The following is a 15,295-nucleotide window of genomic DNA, read 5'->3' on the forward strand; positions in this document are numbered from 1 at the left end:
GTGTGTCATAGAGGTCAGAGAACACAAGTAATGGGTGAAGCGTGAAGTTTTTTTCTATCGTTAATTTATCCGATTGGTCTAAGGGAATCCTGGGACTGTGGTGACGTCATTGGAAACCTATCCATTGCCGATAAAAATCTTCTCAAAACACCATTAAATGATAAAGGATTAACATCCAATTTTCAAGGTACAGTACATATGTTGAAGAAAATAAGTATTTGAACACCCTGCTGTATTGCAAGTTCTCTCATTTAGAAGTCATGGAGGGGTTCTGAAATTTTCATCATAGGTGCATGTCCACTGTGAGAGTGATAATCTAAAAAGAAAAATCCAGAAATCACAATGTATGATTTTTTAAAAATTATTTATTTGGTCTCCCATTTAACAGTTACTAGCTTTCCCAGTTTGCCATCTGTCTCGGATTCCAACATCACAGGATCACACCACTGTGGCCTCAAGCTAATGCTACAGCTGAAAAGATTTATGCGCACACTAGGCAAAGCTATTCGTGTGGTCATCACTTAAGAACTGCCCTGGAAACAGCATACAGTGAAGAAAATAAGTATTTGAACACCTTGCTCTTTTGCAAGTTCTCCCACTTAGAAATCATGGAGGGGTCTGAAATTTTCATCATAGGTGCATGTCCACTGTGAGAGAGATAATCTAAAAAGAAAAATCCAGAAATCACAATGTATGATTTTTTTTTTAATTATTTATTTGTGTGATACAGCTGCTAATAAGTATTTGAACACCTGAGAAAACCAATGTTAATATTTGGTACAGTAGACTTTCTTTGCAATTACAGAGGTCAAACGTTTCTTGTAGTTATTCACCAGGTTTGCAGATACTGCAGGAGGGATTTTGGCCCACTCCTCCACACATATCTTCTCTAGATCAGACAGGTTTCTGGGTTGTCGCTGAGAAACACAGAGTTTCAGCTCCCTCCAAAGATTTTCTCTTGGGTTTAGGTCTGGAGACTGGCTCGGCCACGCCAGAACCTTGATACGCTTCTTACGGAGCCACTCCTTGGTTTTCCTGGCTGTTTGCTTCGTGTCATTGTCATGTTGAAAGACCCAACCACGACCCGTCTTCAATGCTCTGACTGAGGGAAAGACGTTGTTCCCCAAAATCTCACAATACATGGGCGTGGTCATCCACTCCTTAATACAGTGTAGGCGTCCTGTCCCATGTGCAGAAAAACACCTCCACAGCATGATGCTACCATCCCCATGCTTCACAGTAGGGATGGTGTTCTTGTAATGGAACTCATCATTCGTCTTCCTCCAAACACGGTTAGTGGAATTAATACCAAAAAGTTCCATTTTGGTCTCATCTGACCACAAAGCTTTCTCCCATGACTCCTCTGTATCATCCAAATGGTCATTGGAAAACTTACGACTGGCCTTGACATGCTGGTTTAAGCAGGGGAACCTTCCGTGCCATGTATGTTTTCAAACCATGATGTCTTAGTGTATTACCAACAGTCACTTTGGAAACGGTGGTCCCAGGTCTTTTCAGGTCATTGACCAAGTCCTGTCGTGTAGTCCTGGGCTCATTCCTCACCTTTCTAAGGATCATTGAGACCCCACTAGGTGATATCTTGCATGGGGCTCCACTCCGATTGAGATTGACCATCATGCTTAGCTTCTTCCATTTTCTAATGATTGCTCCAACAGTGGACCTTTTTTTCATTCATTCATTCATTCTTTCCATTTCTCCGTAGCCCTTTCCAGACGTGTGGAGTTGTACAATTTTGGTCTTGGCCATGTTACAAGTGTATGTCTTACTGATTGTATGGGGTGGACAGGTGTCTTTATGCAGTTAAGAACCTCACACAGGTGCATCTGATTCAGGATAATACATGGAGTGGAGATGGACTTTTAAAGGCGGACTAAGAGGTCTTTGAGGGTCAGAATTCTAGCTGATAGACAGGTCTTCAAATACTTATTTGCAGCTGTATCACACAAATAAATCGTTAAAAAAAATCATACATTGTGATTTCTGGATTTATCTTTTTAGATTATCTCTCTCACAGTGGACATGCACCTATGATGAAAATTTCAGACCCTGCCATGTTTTGTAAGTGGGAGAACGTGCAATATTGCAGGGGGTTCAAATACTTATTTTCTTCACCTTATGACATATCGGATACATTGTTCATCCAAACGACCAGAGAAAAGGGAAATTCACTATTGTAATGGTTAATAATACTTCACACTATTGTTAAATATGACAAATGCTACAACACATGTGTACATACACAACGGCATGTTATGAACATGTACTCATGGTGAGTTATTAAGCTGCATACAAATGTGTCGCTCTGCTTGCTCAAGGGCATCTCAGCATTTCCGAAATGAAGTTGTGTCGTTCTAGCATCAAGTCTGACTTTGTGTGCTTTGATGTATGAATTGACTGAAGTATTTTACTTCCAAAATGAATGGTAGTATTTCATGTCCCAAGACATTAAATGCACCTGTTGATTCGCCTTGCGATTGATAAACCTCTCTTTCTGAGATGTTTTCTGTAGCTATATATCCTATAGTTGCAGTGTTGTTATAATCAACTCAATCAGAAAACAAATCGTGTTAAATTAAATTTTATAGCTCTAAAACCTACATGGTCTATATGTTGCTGTGAGCACTTGAACCAAACTGAGACAGCAAGTGCTGGATTTGCCTCAGTGTCTTTAAACAAACACCCCTTGTTGCAGGCAAGCCCAAGAAGTTCTGCAACTCCATCTCTGTTGGTGCCTTCTTGGATGAGGGTGAAGACATTAGCCTTGAGGAAATGAAGAATAGGCAGAATGCAGCACTTACCAGCATCACCTCCTCCGCCACATCAATGGACAACCTGAAGGGTGCAGTGGGAGGTCACGACTTCCACATCATGCCAATGGGAATAAAGTATCGGGGGGACGACCTGATTGAGACGGCAGCCGAGCAGGACCTACTGTCACCTGGCATCTGCAAAAATGAGGTGTGCTGTTCCTCAAGAGATGAGATTCCCAATGGAGATAACATCTCTCCACGGAGCTCCCCGTCTGCCTCCAGCATGCTGTCACCTGTCTCCAACCTCTTGGCAGAGTTTGAACGCATGTCGTTACAAGACCAGCCCGATAGCCCTGACGGGTGCAGGGAGAGGAGGAGCAGTGGGAATCGCCACAGAGAGACCCTTGACTCATACAGCTCCCCCATTGGCACAGACCTGAATTGTGGGCTGAAGCGACTCTCGATTGGCCATGGCAGCCACAACAGCGAAGCCTTGAAAGGAGGCGACACAGAAGAGAGATGCAACAGCGGCAGCTCCGAAGAGTTCTTGGATGCAGACACGGACAGCCTGGAATTGATGAGCAGGACAAGGGGCGCTGCTTCAGGGCTGCGCAACTTCTGTGCAAGGTCCAAATCATGGGATCACGGTGGGAGAGACCTGAGCAGCTCGGGTTCATCTGCATCCTCCTTTAAGTCCTTGGATAATTCCCATGAGTTCCTTCCCAGAACCCCACCTCACATTAGAACAGGACTCTTTATCCATGGGTAAGTATGCCAATCTTTTCAGCATAGAACATTGTAATGTAATGTAATTGGAATTTTGTTTGTAAAATTTGACGGTATAGTGGCACTTTGACTTGGTGGTAGGGCAAGTAGCAATATCAGGTAAATCATATCAGACAGATACCAGCCTTATATCAAGGTATCGGGCACTTGTGACTATTATGCCGTCACTCATATTTAAAAAATGTACGGGTGTGGTCAGTAATGCCCGCAGATATAAAGTTGCGGGTGTGATTAGGGGTGGAATCTCAAGACCTTAAAACAACTTACTGGAATAATATAACATAACTGTAGATTAAAAATAAAATAAACACATTACTAAAATAGAAAACAAAAATTTCAAACTCAAAAATGATCAATTCTAATTTCAACTGATATTAGTAGAACATGATATAAAACGGTATTTAAAATTTTTCATCAATAAAAATTCTTGACCTGACAAACTTAATCTGGAGAAAAGTTAAATGCACTGACCTGTAAAGGAATAAAAACAGACGGTCTATACCCGCAATGTTTTGAAAATGCTGAAAGTTTACTTCAACATAATCGGCGTTAGTGGCTAGAAACTACCAATACATTGTCGCAAACATTTCTGTCGGCAGTTATGATGTATTGTTATAATCTATCAAAATTTACGGCGGTATCTATTGTCAATCCATTGATGAAAGATAGCAGTATATGATCTATCTCTTCCTTAAAGCATGTCGAGGGGAAAAGTTTTCAACTTCAAGATAACGCGGTACCACGGGGGAAAATGACCATTCGCATTTAGATATATGGACAGACGAGTCTGTTAGAATTTAGATCAAGTCGAGGTAAATCACAATCTCATACTGATTATAGTTAGATAGTGAAACATTACCTGTGTTATATCCCAGAAATGTTTTCAGTGTAAAGGAATTTCCTTTGACCTGGCTCATGATGTTGATGACTTTCGACGTAAATGCGCTCGCAATACGTGAAGCAGCTCGAAACATGCGCTTTTGGCATCACTTCCGTGCATGCTCAATACGGTTAACTTGCATTTCCTGTTTCCCGGTGAATTCTGATTGTTTAGGAGCAGGCTTATTAAGTTAATGTTTATGAACTAACACGTAAATGAATGTTAAGATTACACAAAATAAGTAACATCTTTCAATATTTATGTATTTCTACTCGTAAAAAATTTTGCAGACGTGATTTTTCGTGCTCAGCAGTGCAGATTTGCGAGTGCGATGGCGCGTGGGCGTATACACGCCCGTCTAATCACAGTGACTAATAATGATACTTAAGATATTAAGTGCTCCCTGCCACTAACTTTTTTTTTCACTTTTGCGGCCTTTTTTTTTTACATCTTTGGGTACACTTTCCTTAGAGCACCTTCTTTTTGTGGACAGAGGTCTGCAACTTAGAAATTATTTTAACCTTGTCGGGTGTTTCGGTCGGAAACAATGTTCCCTCAAACCTGCGTGCTTGCATGATTAAATAAAATTGTTTTTAAAAGTGTTCTGATGCGAATGGATGACACGTCTGATGACATGCAACCATGTTTTCTTTTTGAGAGCGCAGAGAACTACCAGTCAGCTAAAATTATGGGCTACCTCAACACATATGTATGTTGATTTACCTTGCATGACTGCGTGAGCCAATCCTGCACAACATTATTAACAATATCAATTTTTTATCATTACCCGAGTTGACTTCTTCACTTTCCCTTCTTTGGTAATGCGATGGCACACTGGCAGATGAGGCATATGCATTTTGAAAATGTCATCATGAAAAAGTATTCTTCCTTCCATCCCATATTAAGGGTTCCCTCTTCTTATTTGATCCAACTCCCCCACTCATATTTATACCCTTAAATGTGAATTTAGCATCCTAAATTGAAGGCCAACTTGCAAGCTTGCTAGAATGCCTTGTTATGTGCACATGGGCAATGATACATTAGAAAAGGCCAGATTGGTCAAACCGACTATCAGTCAACTGACAAAGTTCATCGTAAATATGATAGCCTGACATCTACATTTTAACGGCATGTTATATACCCACACTACCTTTGTGATTGACCATCAGATCGAGATTTATGTATTGGGCACACCTGAAGGAAGCGGCAGGATGTATGATTGGCTGAAGGCCTTTTTTGGTGGTGTTACACGGTCACGTGATCGGGCAGTGCTACCTTCTGACGCTTTGGGCCGCCTTGATCTAGAATCTTGCCAGTCGGCGTGACTTTTCTGCATTCTGGTACACAGCATCGCTGACAGCAAGATCTGCCGCCCGGGCTGCCTTCGTGCTCACTTACTGTACTGTTATCATCTGATCAGAGACAACTGTCTTTTGAGTGTTGAGAAGCATTACATAAGTTTGTTGTATTATAATTATTACATTTTTAAAAAAGGTTTTAATAATTTCATTTTAGACACAAAGGGAAAATGTATGTCTCCATATAGATTTATTATTAATTTGCATTTATTTTAAATGTGTGACTCAACATTAGCTGTTAGTTTGAAGAAACAGCTGCGAGTGAAAACTATTCCCGTCAGGACTTGGTGTTAAAATCACTCATGAGTACACTCATTGCGTAGTATGTCATTCCTCTGGTAAACGAAAGTGGATCACAAATGAAGAAATCACTCTTCAGGTCCTCGTATACCAATTCAGTGAACGAATCACTCAGTTCTTCGGTACACCAGTTTAAGAACAAATCACTCAGTTCACTTAAGTCCCTCCTCTTCCTGCACAGCGCTGCCTGACACTGGCTCCTCATTAGTCATTAAAACTGGACATGAGATTCCTTGAACCTGATGTACTAATGTCACAAAATGCTAGCTAGCCGCTTAAAAGTGAAGTATGGCATATTAAAAATGCTAGTAAGATTTGAGTGTAGTCTCAATCCCCTCTCTCCCATTGTCTGGCTAAAGCCACACCCCTCATCAGTGTGCACGCACAAATCACCAGCTGCCTTCCTGCGGTCACCTTATTGCAAGTTTGCCATTTCCAGCAAGTCTCTTTTACTGGTAAGTAAAGACCTGGCCTTATAGTTAAAAGGTTTTCAGCATTTATGTTACATTTGATTGATTAGTTTCTCATTTAGCAAAAACTAGCTTTTATAAGAGATATAAATACCAATACTCTACATTGTAGTAGAGAAAATGTCTGGTGAATTTATTATATCCTCTGTTGTTTAGAGTTCTCAAGAGGAGAGGATGGCTATTTGGACCCTGGCCAATGACAACCCGTGGCTGAGTATATCTGGGTAGTAAACAAGGAGGTACGCTATATATTGTTATCAGAGTCAGATGATTTGTACACATGCATTTACACAAACATGTTTTCAGAAATTGTAATTCACAGGTGAAAGCAACCTGTCCTCGTCCAAGATTCTTGCTAAAAATTGTACTATAACATATAGGACAAAAATTTGTTTTAACACCCCGGCAGCAAATGTAAAGTAATGGACCGTTTTTGTTGTATACCGAAGACATTTGGGTTTGATGTCAAAAGATGAACATGAGACAAAATTTTGGAAATCCAGCTTTTATTTCAGGGTGTTTACATCTCGATGTGTCAAACAACTCAGGACAGACAATCTTTTCTTTTAAGCCATCCACTTTTCAAGTGAGAAAAAGTATTGGAGTGTGTATTTGTAAATTAACTCTCCCACGACCCCTGTGAGGATAAGCGGCTTGGAAAATAGATAGATGAATAACATTTAATATTTGGTGCCATCACTTTGACTTGCAATAAAACCAGACTGTTGCATTCTTCCTTTGGAATGCTTTACTACAGCCTCAGGTTTCTCCCTTCAGTCTCCTCTTCAGGAGATAAAATGCATGCTCTGTTGGGTTAAGGTTTGGTGATTGACATGGCCAGCCTAAGACCTTCCACTTTTGCCTCCTGATGAAGTACTTTGTTTTATTGGCAGTGTTTTTGGTGGGCATTGTCTTGTTGCATAATGAAGCGTCTCCCAATTGGTTTTGATGCATTTTTTTCTAAATTGCTAGACAAAATTGTTTTGTAGACTTTTAGAATTAATTCTGTTGCTACTATCATGAGTGACATCGAGAAAGGCCAGTGAGCCTGTTGGAGTAGCAGCCATGCAAACCTAAGTATGAGATTGCATCCACCATGCTTCACAGGTGAGCATGTGTTTTTTGGATCATCAGCAGATTGATACTCTCTCCATACTTTGGCGTTTCCATCCATTTGGTAGAGGTTAATCTTGGTCTCATCAGTTCATAAAACTTGGCTCCAAAACCTATGTGGCTCATCGCTGTCGTACTTTGTGAAACCCAGTCTGGCCTTCCGATTCTTTTTTGCACCTTGTCGTATAGCCTGTACATTTTCCTTCTCAAAGTCTTCTTTGCATAGTGGATTGTGATACCTTCACCCCTGTTGCGTGGATATTGGCAGTGATGTCACTCAATGTTGTCTTTGGGTGTTTCTTCACAGCTCTCACAATGTTTCTATCATCAACTACTGTTGATTCCCCTGGCTGGCATGTTCAATGTCTGTGGTTCAGTAGTTTTTTAGGTCATTCCATATTGTTGTATTGGCTGTGCCCAATCTTTGTGGAGTAGATCTGGTTTATTTTTTTTTCCTCTTCTCTCAGGTTCAAAATGGTTTGCTTCTCTTCTTTCGACAGCCCTCTGGTCACCTCGTTTGCTTAACAGCAAGTACAGCTTTCACAGGTGAAATCCAAAGTGGAAAAAAAGCACTAACGTTTAAGGAATTGATCTAAAAGGCAACACTTGCTCAGCTAGAAAAACGCATCACAATACATTTGCTCACTTGAAAAGTGCATGGGTTCAAACAAAAGGTACTCTGTCCTACCTTAAAACATCGAGATGCCAATACTATGAAATACAAGGTGGAATTCTGAACTTTTGTCTCATATTCATCTTTTGACCTGAAAGCCAAATGTGTTAAGTTTACAACACAAAAAAAGGAAACAAACAAAGGAATTGACCTTGCTTTTCCAATACTTTTGGAGGGGACTGTATGTGTAGAAGAATCAAAATGAAATAAAATATACTACAGTATATTCATTATTTTTTAAATACCTGTTTAGATTCCCTTTAGATGTGGACATCAGAAACAATAAATTAAATGTTTGTAAAAATGGAAAGCCAATTTCACAATCTAATCCCCATAATGGCTTTCTTTCCAGGAGGAAGCTGACAGACTGAGTTGAGTGTAATTATATATTGTGATGAGCTTTTCTGCAACATGAGCTCAGCTCCATGTTTTGGCATCCGCCATGAAACATCTGGGGAAGCTCATCTGATCGACTCTTCAGCTCCTGTTCAACGGAATTGGTGTCTGCTATCCCCAAAGACATCATATTAAATTCAGACAAGGCAAACAAAGACAAACAGCATTTCATATTTTCGAAGCTTTGCTGCTGTACAAATGTGACTGTTATTTAACTTTATAAATATTTGTTAGATCCTTTTGTACCCTGTTTTTTCATTTACTTCCAGGAATGGTTGCACATTTACTGGTACAATTTAGAGTTTGTTCAGTTGTGATCAATAAAGAACTGAGAATGAATTGTTCCTTCTTCACAGTTGCCTTTTAGGTTTCGTACAATCTTCCAGTTCATGGAGTGTGTATTTAAACTAAGAAATCAATTTAAAGTATTTAAACACATTTTATTTAGATGTTATATTCATGGTTCAATTACATAATTTCAAAAGGTTTTTGTCCAGTATTTCAGCACTGGCTCGTGTCACTCCAGTCTCACATTTAGATAACTAATAAATGCATTTCACACACAACTCTAAATACTAATAACCTTTTTCATTTTACAGATTTTGACAAAGGTGTCCAAGAAATCAAAATTAATACAAATAGACTTGACAATTGACAACAAATTTGGGATAGACTGTAAAAATTCCAGCTTTGCAGTGGACCTGAGAAACCAACGGCGACAAAGTGGCAAAGTCATTTGGTCATACTGATCAACAACAGTGATTTAAATAATGTAGTGTGACATCTGTTTAAAAAATAAAGTGAAGAAAATAAGTATTAGAACACACTGATGTATTGTAAGTTCTCCCACTTAGAAATCATGGAGGTGTCTGAAAGTTTCATTGTAGGTGTATGTCCACTGTGAGAGAGGTAATCTACAAAGAAAAATCCAGAAATCGAAATGTATGATTTTTTTAAAAAAATTATTTGTACAGCTGCAAATAAGTATTTGACCACCTGTCTATCAGTTAGAATTCTGACCCTCAAAGACCTATTAGTCCGCCTTTAAAAGTCCACCTCCACTCCATGTATTATCCTGAAGGAAGATTTTTTTGTTACGAGTAGAAATGCATAGACATTCTCAGCGCACATGAAAACCAATGCAGGCCAGTGAACCACAGCCTCTTTTTTTTTTTTTTTCAACACGGAAAGAAACGGTCTCCTGCTAATTGACCCGACTCCTTCGCCCTTGGCTCTTCAAGGGGTATACTCATAATTACAAACACCGTCCACCCATGCAGTCTGGGCAACGTAGAGCAAAGAGAGACATGCTGCTTGTGTTTTCTCGATAATAATGGTAAGAGTTAAAAAAAAGAAAAAGAATTGCTGTTGCTTTAGTGAATGTTGAGGTATGTGAACAATAGAAGTAAAAGTGGCGAAACTGGATGAGACTTTCTCTTCTTTGAGTAAAAAAGGTCTGGTCTGAAGCCAAAGTACAGGATGAGATGGTGTATAATTTTAACATTCCACCTTGGCACAGCCCAATCAAGGATGAAAGCACAGACAATACAGTGTACAAAAAGCTAATTCTGTATTTTAAATATAGGAGGCAACATAACATAAACCTTAAAACGGTTTGGAGCATCATTCAGCTTTCAACATGCATTGCTGAAGATATTCTGGGATATAACACAGGTAATGTTTCAGCATCTAACTATAATAAATATGAGATTGTGATTTACTATGACTTGATCTAAGTTCTAACATTAGACTAGTCTTTCCATATATATATGGTCATTTTCTCCCGTGGTAGCAATTTATCTTGAAGTTGAAAACTTTTCCCGTCTCCATGCTTTAGGAAGAAATAGATCATCTACTGCTAGCTTTCATCAATGAATTGACAATAGATAGTGCTGTAAATTACGGTAGATTATAACAATACATCATGATGAAATAAAAGGATTTGATTATATGAATATTTAGTTTTAAAATTGAATGTGTATTGATCTCTTTAAAAATGTCTGCCTCAGTGCAATGTCAGTAAATTGTGATTATGGTATTGGGTAACAACTACATACTCTGGTATAACAACTCAGTAAGTTGTTTTAACGTCTTGAGATTCCATCCCTAATCACACCTGCAACTTTATATTTGTGGGCATGACTGACCACACTCACTTTTTCAAATGTGACTGACTGGTGTAACGATGTGAAATGACAGGGAAAAAGTATTTAACACGCCAACTGATATGTATTAAATACCATACAAAAGCCTTTGTTTGCAATGACAGGTGCAAGAGCCCCCCTGTATGGAGGAACTAGATGCATTACTCTGGTGTGATTTTTCACCATTTGTCCACATGAGCAGTCTTTAAATCTTGCAGGTTCTGTGGGCTTCTTTTATAAAGCTTGAGTAGAATGGCTGGGCTATTATAGGAGCTTTATTTTTTTTTCCTTTGAAACCAATTAAAAGTTTTCTTGGCACTATGTTTTGTGTCATTATCCTGCTGAAATATTCACCTTCATTCACTAAACTAGTTTCTCCATACAGGAACCGTCGTGAAGTTGTCATTGCAAACAAAGGTTTTTGTACAAAGTATTCCCCAACTGCTTACTTCACCTTAAAGCAAAGAAGCACAAAGGCTGTTGTGTATTTTTTTTCACTACCTTATCTTTTATGCACAATTTGAATTTAAGATATAAACATTGTTTATATGAAAATTCAAACCAGTTATTGTACATTATTAAGTAAAAGGGGTTGTTTTCGCTTTTGTATTCTGAATTGCTCCTTAACGAAGCAAATAATTTATGCAAGCATTCAATGGGATTTTCTGTATGACACACAAGTACTAAAATATTCAATAGGTGCAGGCCTGCATATATTTTCATATTCATATTGTTTAACAAAAGCCTTCCTCTCCTCAAGCCGTCACCTAATCGTGGTGGAGGGGTTTGTGTGTCTAAAGAGCCGAATTGTCTGGGGCTTCACGCCCCTGGTAGGGTCACCCATGGCAAAAAGGTCCGACGTCAGGGGCCAGACAAAGTACGACTATAAAACCCCTATGACGTGTGAAAATGTTGGATCTTGTTTCCCTTGCCTGGACGCGGGTCACGCAGGCCCCCCTCTGGAGCCAGGCTTGGAGGTGGGGCTCGAAGGCGAGCGCCTGGTGGTCGGGCCTGCACCCATGGGGCTCGGCCGGGCACAACCCAAAAGGGTAACATGGGTCTCCCTTCCCATGGGCTCACTACCTGTGAGAGGCGCCATTGGGGTCAGGTGTGATGTGAACTGGGTGATGGCCAAAGGCGGGGACCTTGATGATCCAATACCTGGCTACAGAAACAAGCTCTAGGGACATAGAATGTCACCTCTTTGGCTGGGATGGAGCCCGAGTTGGTGCGTGAGGTCGAGAAGTTACAACTAGATATAGTCGGACTCTCCTCTACACACCGCTTGGGCTCTGGTACCACTCTGGAGTTGCCCACGGTTAGAGATGCCGAGTAGGTGTGGGTTTATTGCCCCCTACCTCGGGGTCGGGGTACACACAGCAGTTCAGAGTACCCACCCTTTTTGGAGTCCTTAGAGGGAGTGCTAGAGAGCACTCTGTCTGGGGACTTCATCATTCTGCTTGGGAACATCAATGCACACGTGGGCAATGGCAGTGAGACCTGGAAGGGCGTGATTGGGAAAAAAGGCCCCCTCGATCAGAACCCGAGTGGTGTTCTGTTATTGGACTTCTGTGCTCATCAGGGATTGTCCATAACGAACACCATGTTCACGCATAAGGGTGTCCACATGTGCACCTGGCACCAGGACACCCTAGGATGCAGTTTGATGATCAACGTGTCATCAGACTTGTGACCGCATGCCATGGACACTCGGATAATGAGAGGGGCGGAGTTGTCAACTGATCACCACCATGTGGTGAGTTGGCTCTGATAGTGGGGGAAGATGACGGGCCAAACATATTGTGAGTCTGCTGAGAACAGCTGGAAGATTCCCCTGTCAGAAGGAATTTCAACTCCCACCACCGAAAGACCTTTTCTCACGTTCCAGAGGAGGCGGAGGGCATTGAGTCCAAGTGGACGATGTTCCGCGCCTCCATTGTTGTGGCGGCCGACAAGAGCTGTGGCCGTAAGGTGGTCGATGCCTGTCGTGACAGCAACTCCAGAACACGTTGGTGGATGCCAATAGTGAGGGATGCTGTCAAGCTGAAGAAGGAGTCCGATCGGGCATTTCTGGCCTTGAGGGACTCCTGAGGCACCTGATAGGTACCGGCTGGCCAAGCGGAATGCAGCTTCAGTGGTCACTGAGGCAAAAACCCAGGCATGAGAGGAGTTCAGTGAGGCCTTGGAGAACGACTTCAAGACGGGTTTGAGGAAATTCTGGTCCACCGTCCGGCATCTCATGAAGGGGAAGCAGTGCACCGTCAACGCTGTGTATAGTGGTGATGGAGCACTGCTGACCTCAACTTGGGATGTTGTGAGTCGGTGGGGAGAATACTTCGAAGACCTCCTCAATTCCACTAACATGCCTCCCCATGACGAATCTGAGTCTTGGTTCTCTGACGGGATCTTCTATCTCTAGGGTTGAGATCACCGAGGTGGTTAAAAATTTCCTCAGTGTGTTTCAACTATAGAGGATCACAGTCCTCAGCCTCCCGAGTAAGGTCTATTCAGAGGGCTGGAGAGGAGGGTCCGTCGGGAAGTCGAATCTCAGATCCAGGAGAAGCAATGTGGTTTTCATCCTGGGCGTGGAACAGTGGACCAGCTCTACTCCCTCGACAGGATCCTCGAGGGTGCATGGGAGGTCCCCCAACCAGTCTACATGTGTTTTGTGGACTTGGAGAAGGCGTTCGACCGTGTCCCTCATGGAGTCTTGTGGGGGATTCTTCAGGAGCATGGGGTACCAAACCCCCTTATGCGGGCTGTTCGGTCCATGTACGACTGCTGTCAGAGTTTCGTCTGCATTGCCGGCAAGAAGTCGGACTCGTTTCTGGCTGCCCTTTGTCACCAATGTTGTTCACAACTTTTATGGACAGAATTTCTTGGCGCACTGGAGCGGTTTGCAACCGAGTGCGAAGGGGCTGGGATGACAATCAACACCTCCAAATCTGAGACGATGGTCCTTAGTCGAAAAAGCATGGTGTGAGCTCTCCGGGTTGGGGACGAGCTCCTGCCCCAAGTGGAGGAGTTCAAGTATCTTGGGGTCTGGTTCACGAGTGAGGGAAAAATAGACCAAGAGATCAACAGACGGATCAGTGCAGCGTCTGCAGTGATGCGAACTTTGTATCGGTCCGTTGTGGTAAAGAGAGAGCTAGGTCGAAAGGAGAAGCTCTCAAATTACCAGTCGATCTACGTTCCTCCCCTCACCTGTGGGCATGAGCTGTGGGTCGTGACCGAAAGAACAAGATCCCGGATACAAGCGGCCCTCCCTTGGAGATACTGTGAGAAGCTCGGTCATCCAGGATGGGCTCAGTGTCGAGCTGTTGCTCTTCTGCATTGAGAGGAGCCAGATGAGGTGGCTGGGGCATCTGATTCTGATGCCTCCCTGACTCCTCCCTGGTAAGGTGTTCCGAGCATGTCCCACTGGAAAGAGACCCCGGGGACGACCCAGGACACACTGGAGAGACTATGTCTCTCGGCTGGCCAGGAAACGCCTTAGGATCCTTCCAGAAGAGCTGGAACAAGTGGCCGGGGAAAGGGAAGTCTGGGTATCCCTGCTGAAGCTACTTCCCCTGCGACCTGACCCGGAAAAGTGGTTGAAAATGGATGGTTGAATCAAAAGCCTTGATTTGGGTCACACTGCAATTACCGGTACTCTTCAAAATTGCTCCAAAAAATTAGAAAGTTGCTCCTCTAATGAAAACTGTTTTTAGTTTGAGCCTTGGAACACAAGGAAAAGAACTGATAGAGCGACTCCTGACTCGAAAAATTCGGAAGGTATTTTCTCTTGCTATCAAAAAGCAGAACTTTGTAGGTCTTACTTAATGATGCTTATGGCAGCGCAGAGATGAAATCAGCCATATTGTTTGTTTTCACAGGGATTCACCTACCAAGTTGGACAGAGATGTCCTGTCAGCAATAGGGGATGTAGAGGTGGATTTCCAAAAATATCCCAGTCTTCACAAGTGGATGAGCACAATGACATCCTACTCTTCCTCAGACATGCAAAGGTTAGTATGTTTGCATCATACCGTATGATTGGCTTTGCTACTTGTGAGGTTTTTGTCCTCTGTAGCTGATTAAGTCAGATAACATGAGAACGCTCACGAGAGTTCATCACAAAACTGTATTATTAGTCGTAGCGAATCTCAGTAGTCATATCTAATGGACTCCAACACAAGATTGTACTAAGCAGCTTTTAGATTTTGTCAGCAATAAATCATGTTTGCAAGGATTGCCAACATATGAACCATGGAAAGGGGCACAATTTTTCGTCACTCCTGCCAGGTGGCCACATAAACAGAAAAATGCCATTTTACATATTGTCAAAATATGTATAAAGTAATCCTTCGGTTTTTGCGGTTAATGAGGACCAGAACCCCCCACGAAATGTGAAAAAAACTCTTC

At 41.9% G+C, this 15,295-nt stretch overlaps 1 protein-coding gene across 5 annotated transcripts in view; it reads left to right on the forward strand.

Moving 5' to 3' along the window:
* The window catches only part of ankle2 (ankyrin repeat and LEM domain containing 2), a 35,999-nt gene that overhangs the window by 18,690 nt on the left and 2,014 nt on the right, over positions 1 to 15,295 (forward strand). For 4 of the 5 annotated variants that reach the window (XM_061817928.1, XM_061817927.1, XM_061817929.1 and 1 more), the window contains exons 11-12: positions 2,714 to 3,536; positions 14,767 to 14,898. In XM_061817928.1, coding sequence (XP_061673912.1) covers positions 2,714 to 3,536; positions 14,767 to 14,898 — 955 coding nt within the window. Of the gene's footprint in view, positions 1 to 2,713; positions 3,537 to 6,721; positions 6,805 to 8,703; positions 9,007 to 14,766; positions 14,899 to 15,295 lie in introns of those variants that run through there. The other variant, XM_061817930.1, reaches the window with a different exon arrangement.

The sequence above is a fragment of the Syngnathoides biaculeatus genome, chromosome 4 (assembly GCF_019802595.1).
Source record: "Syngnathoides biaculeatus isolate LvHL_M chromosome 4, ASM1980259v1, whole genome shotgun sequence".
In the NCBI taxonomy this organism is placed as follows: Eukaryota; Metazoa; Chordata; class Actinopteri; order Syngnathiformes; family Syngnathidae; genus Syngnathoides; species Syngnathoides biaculeatus.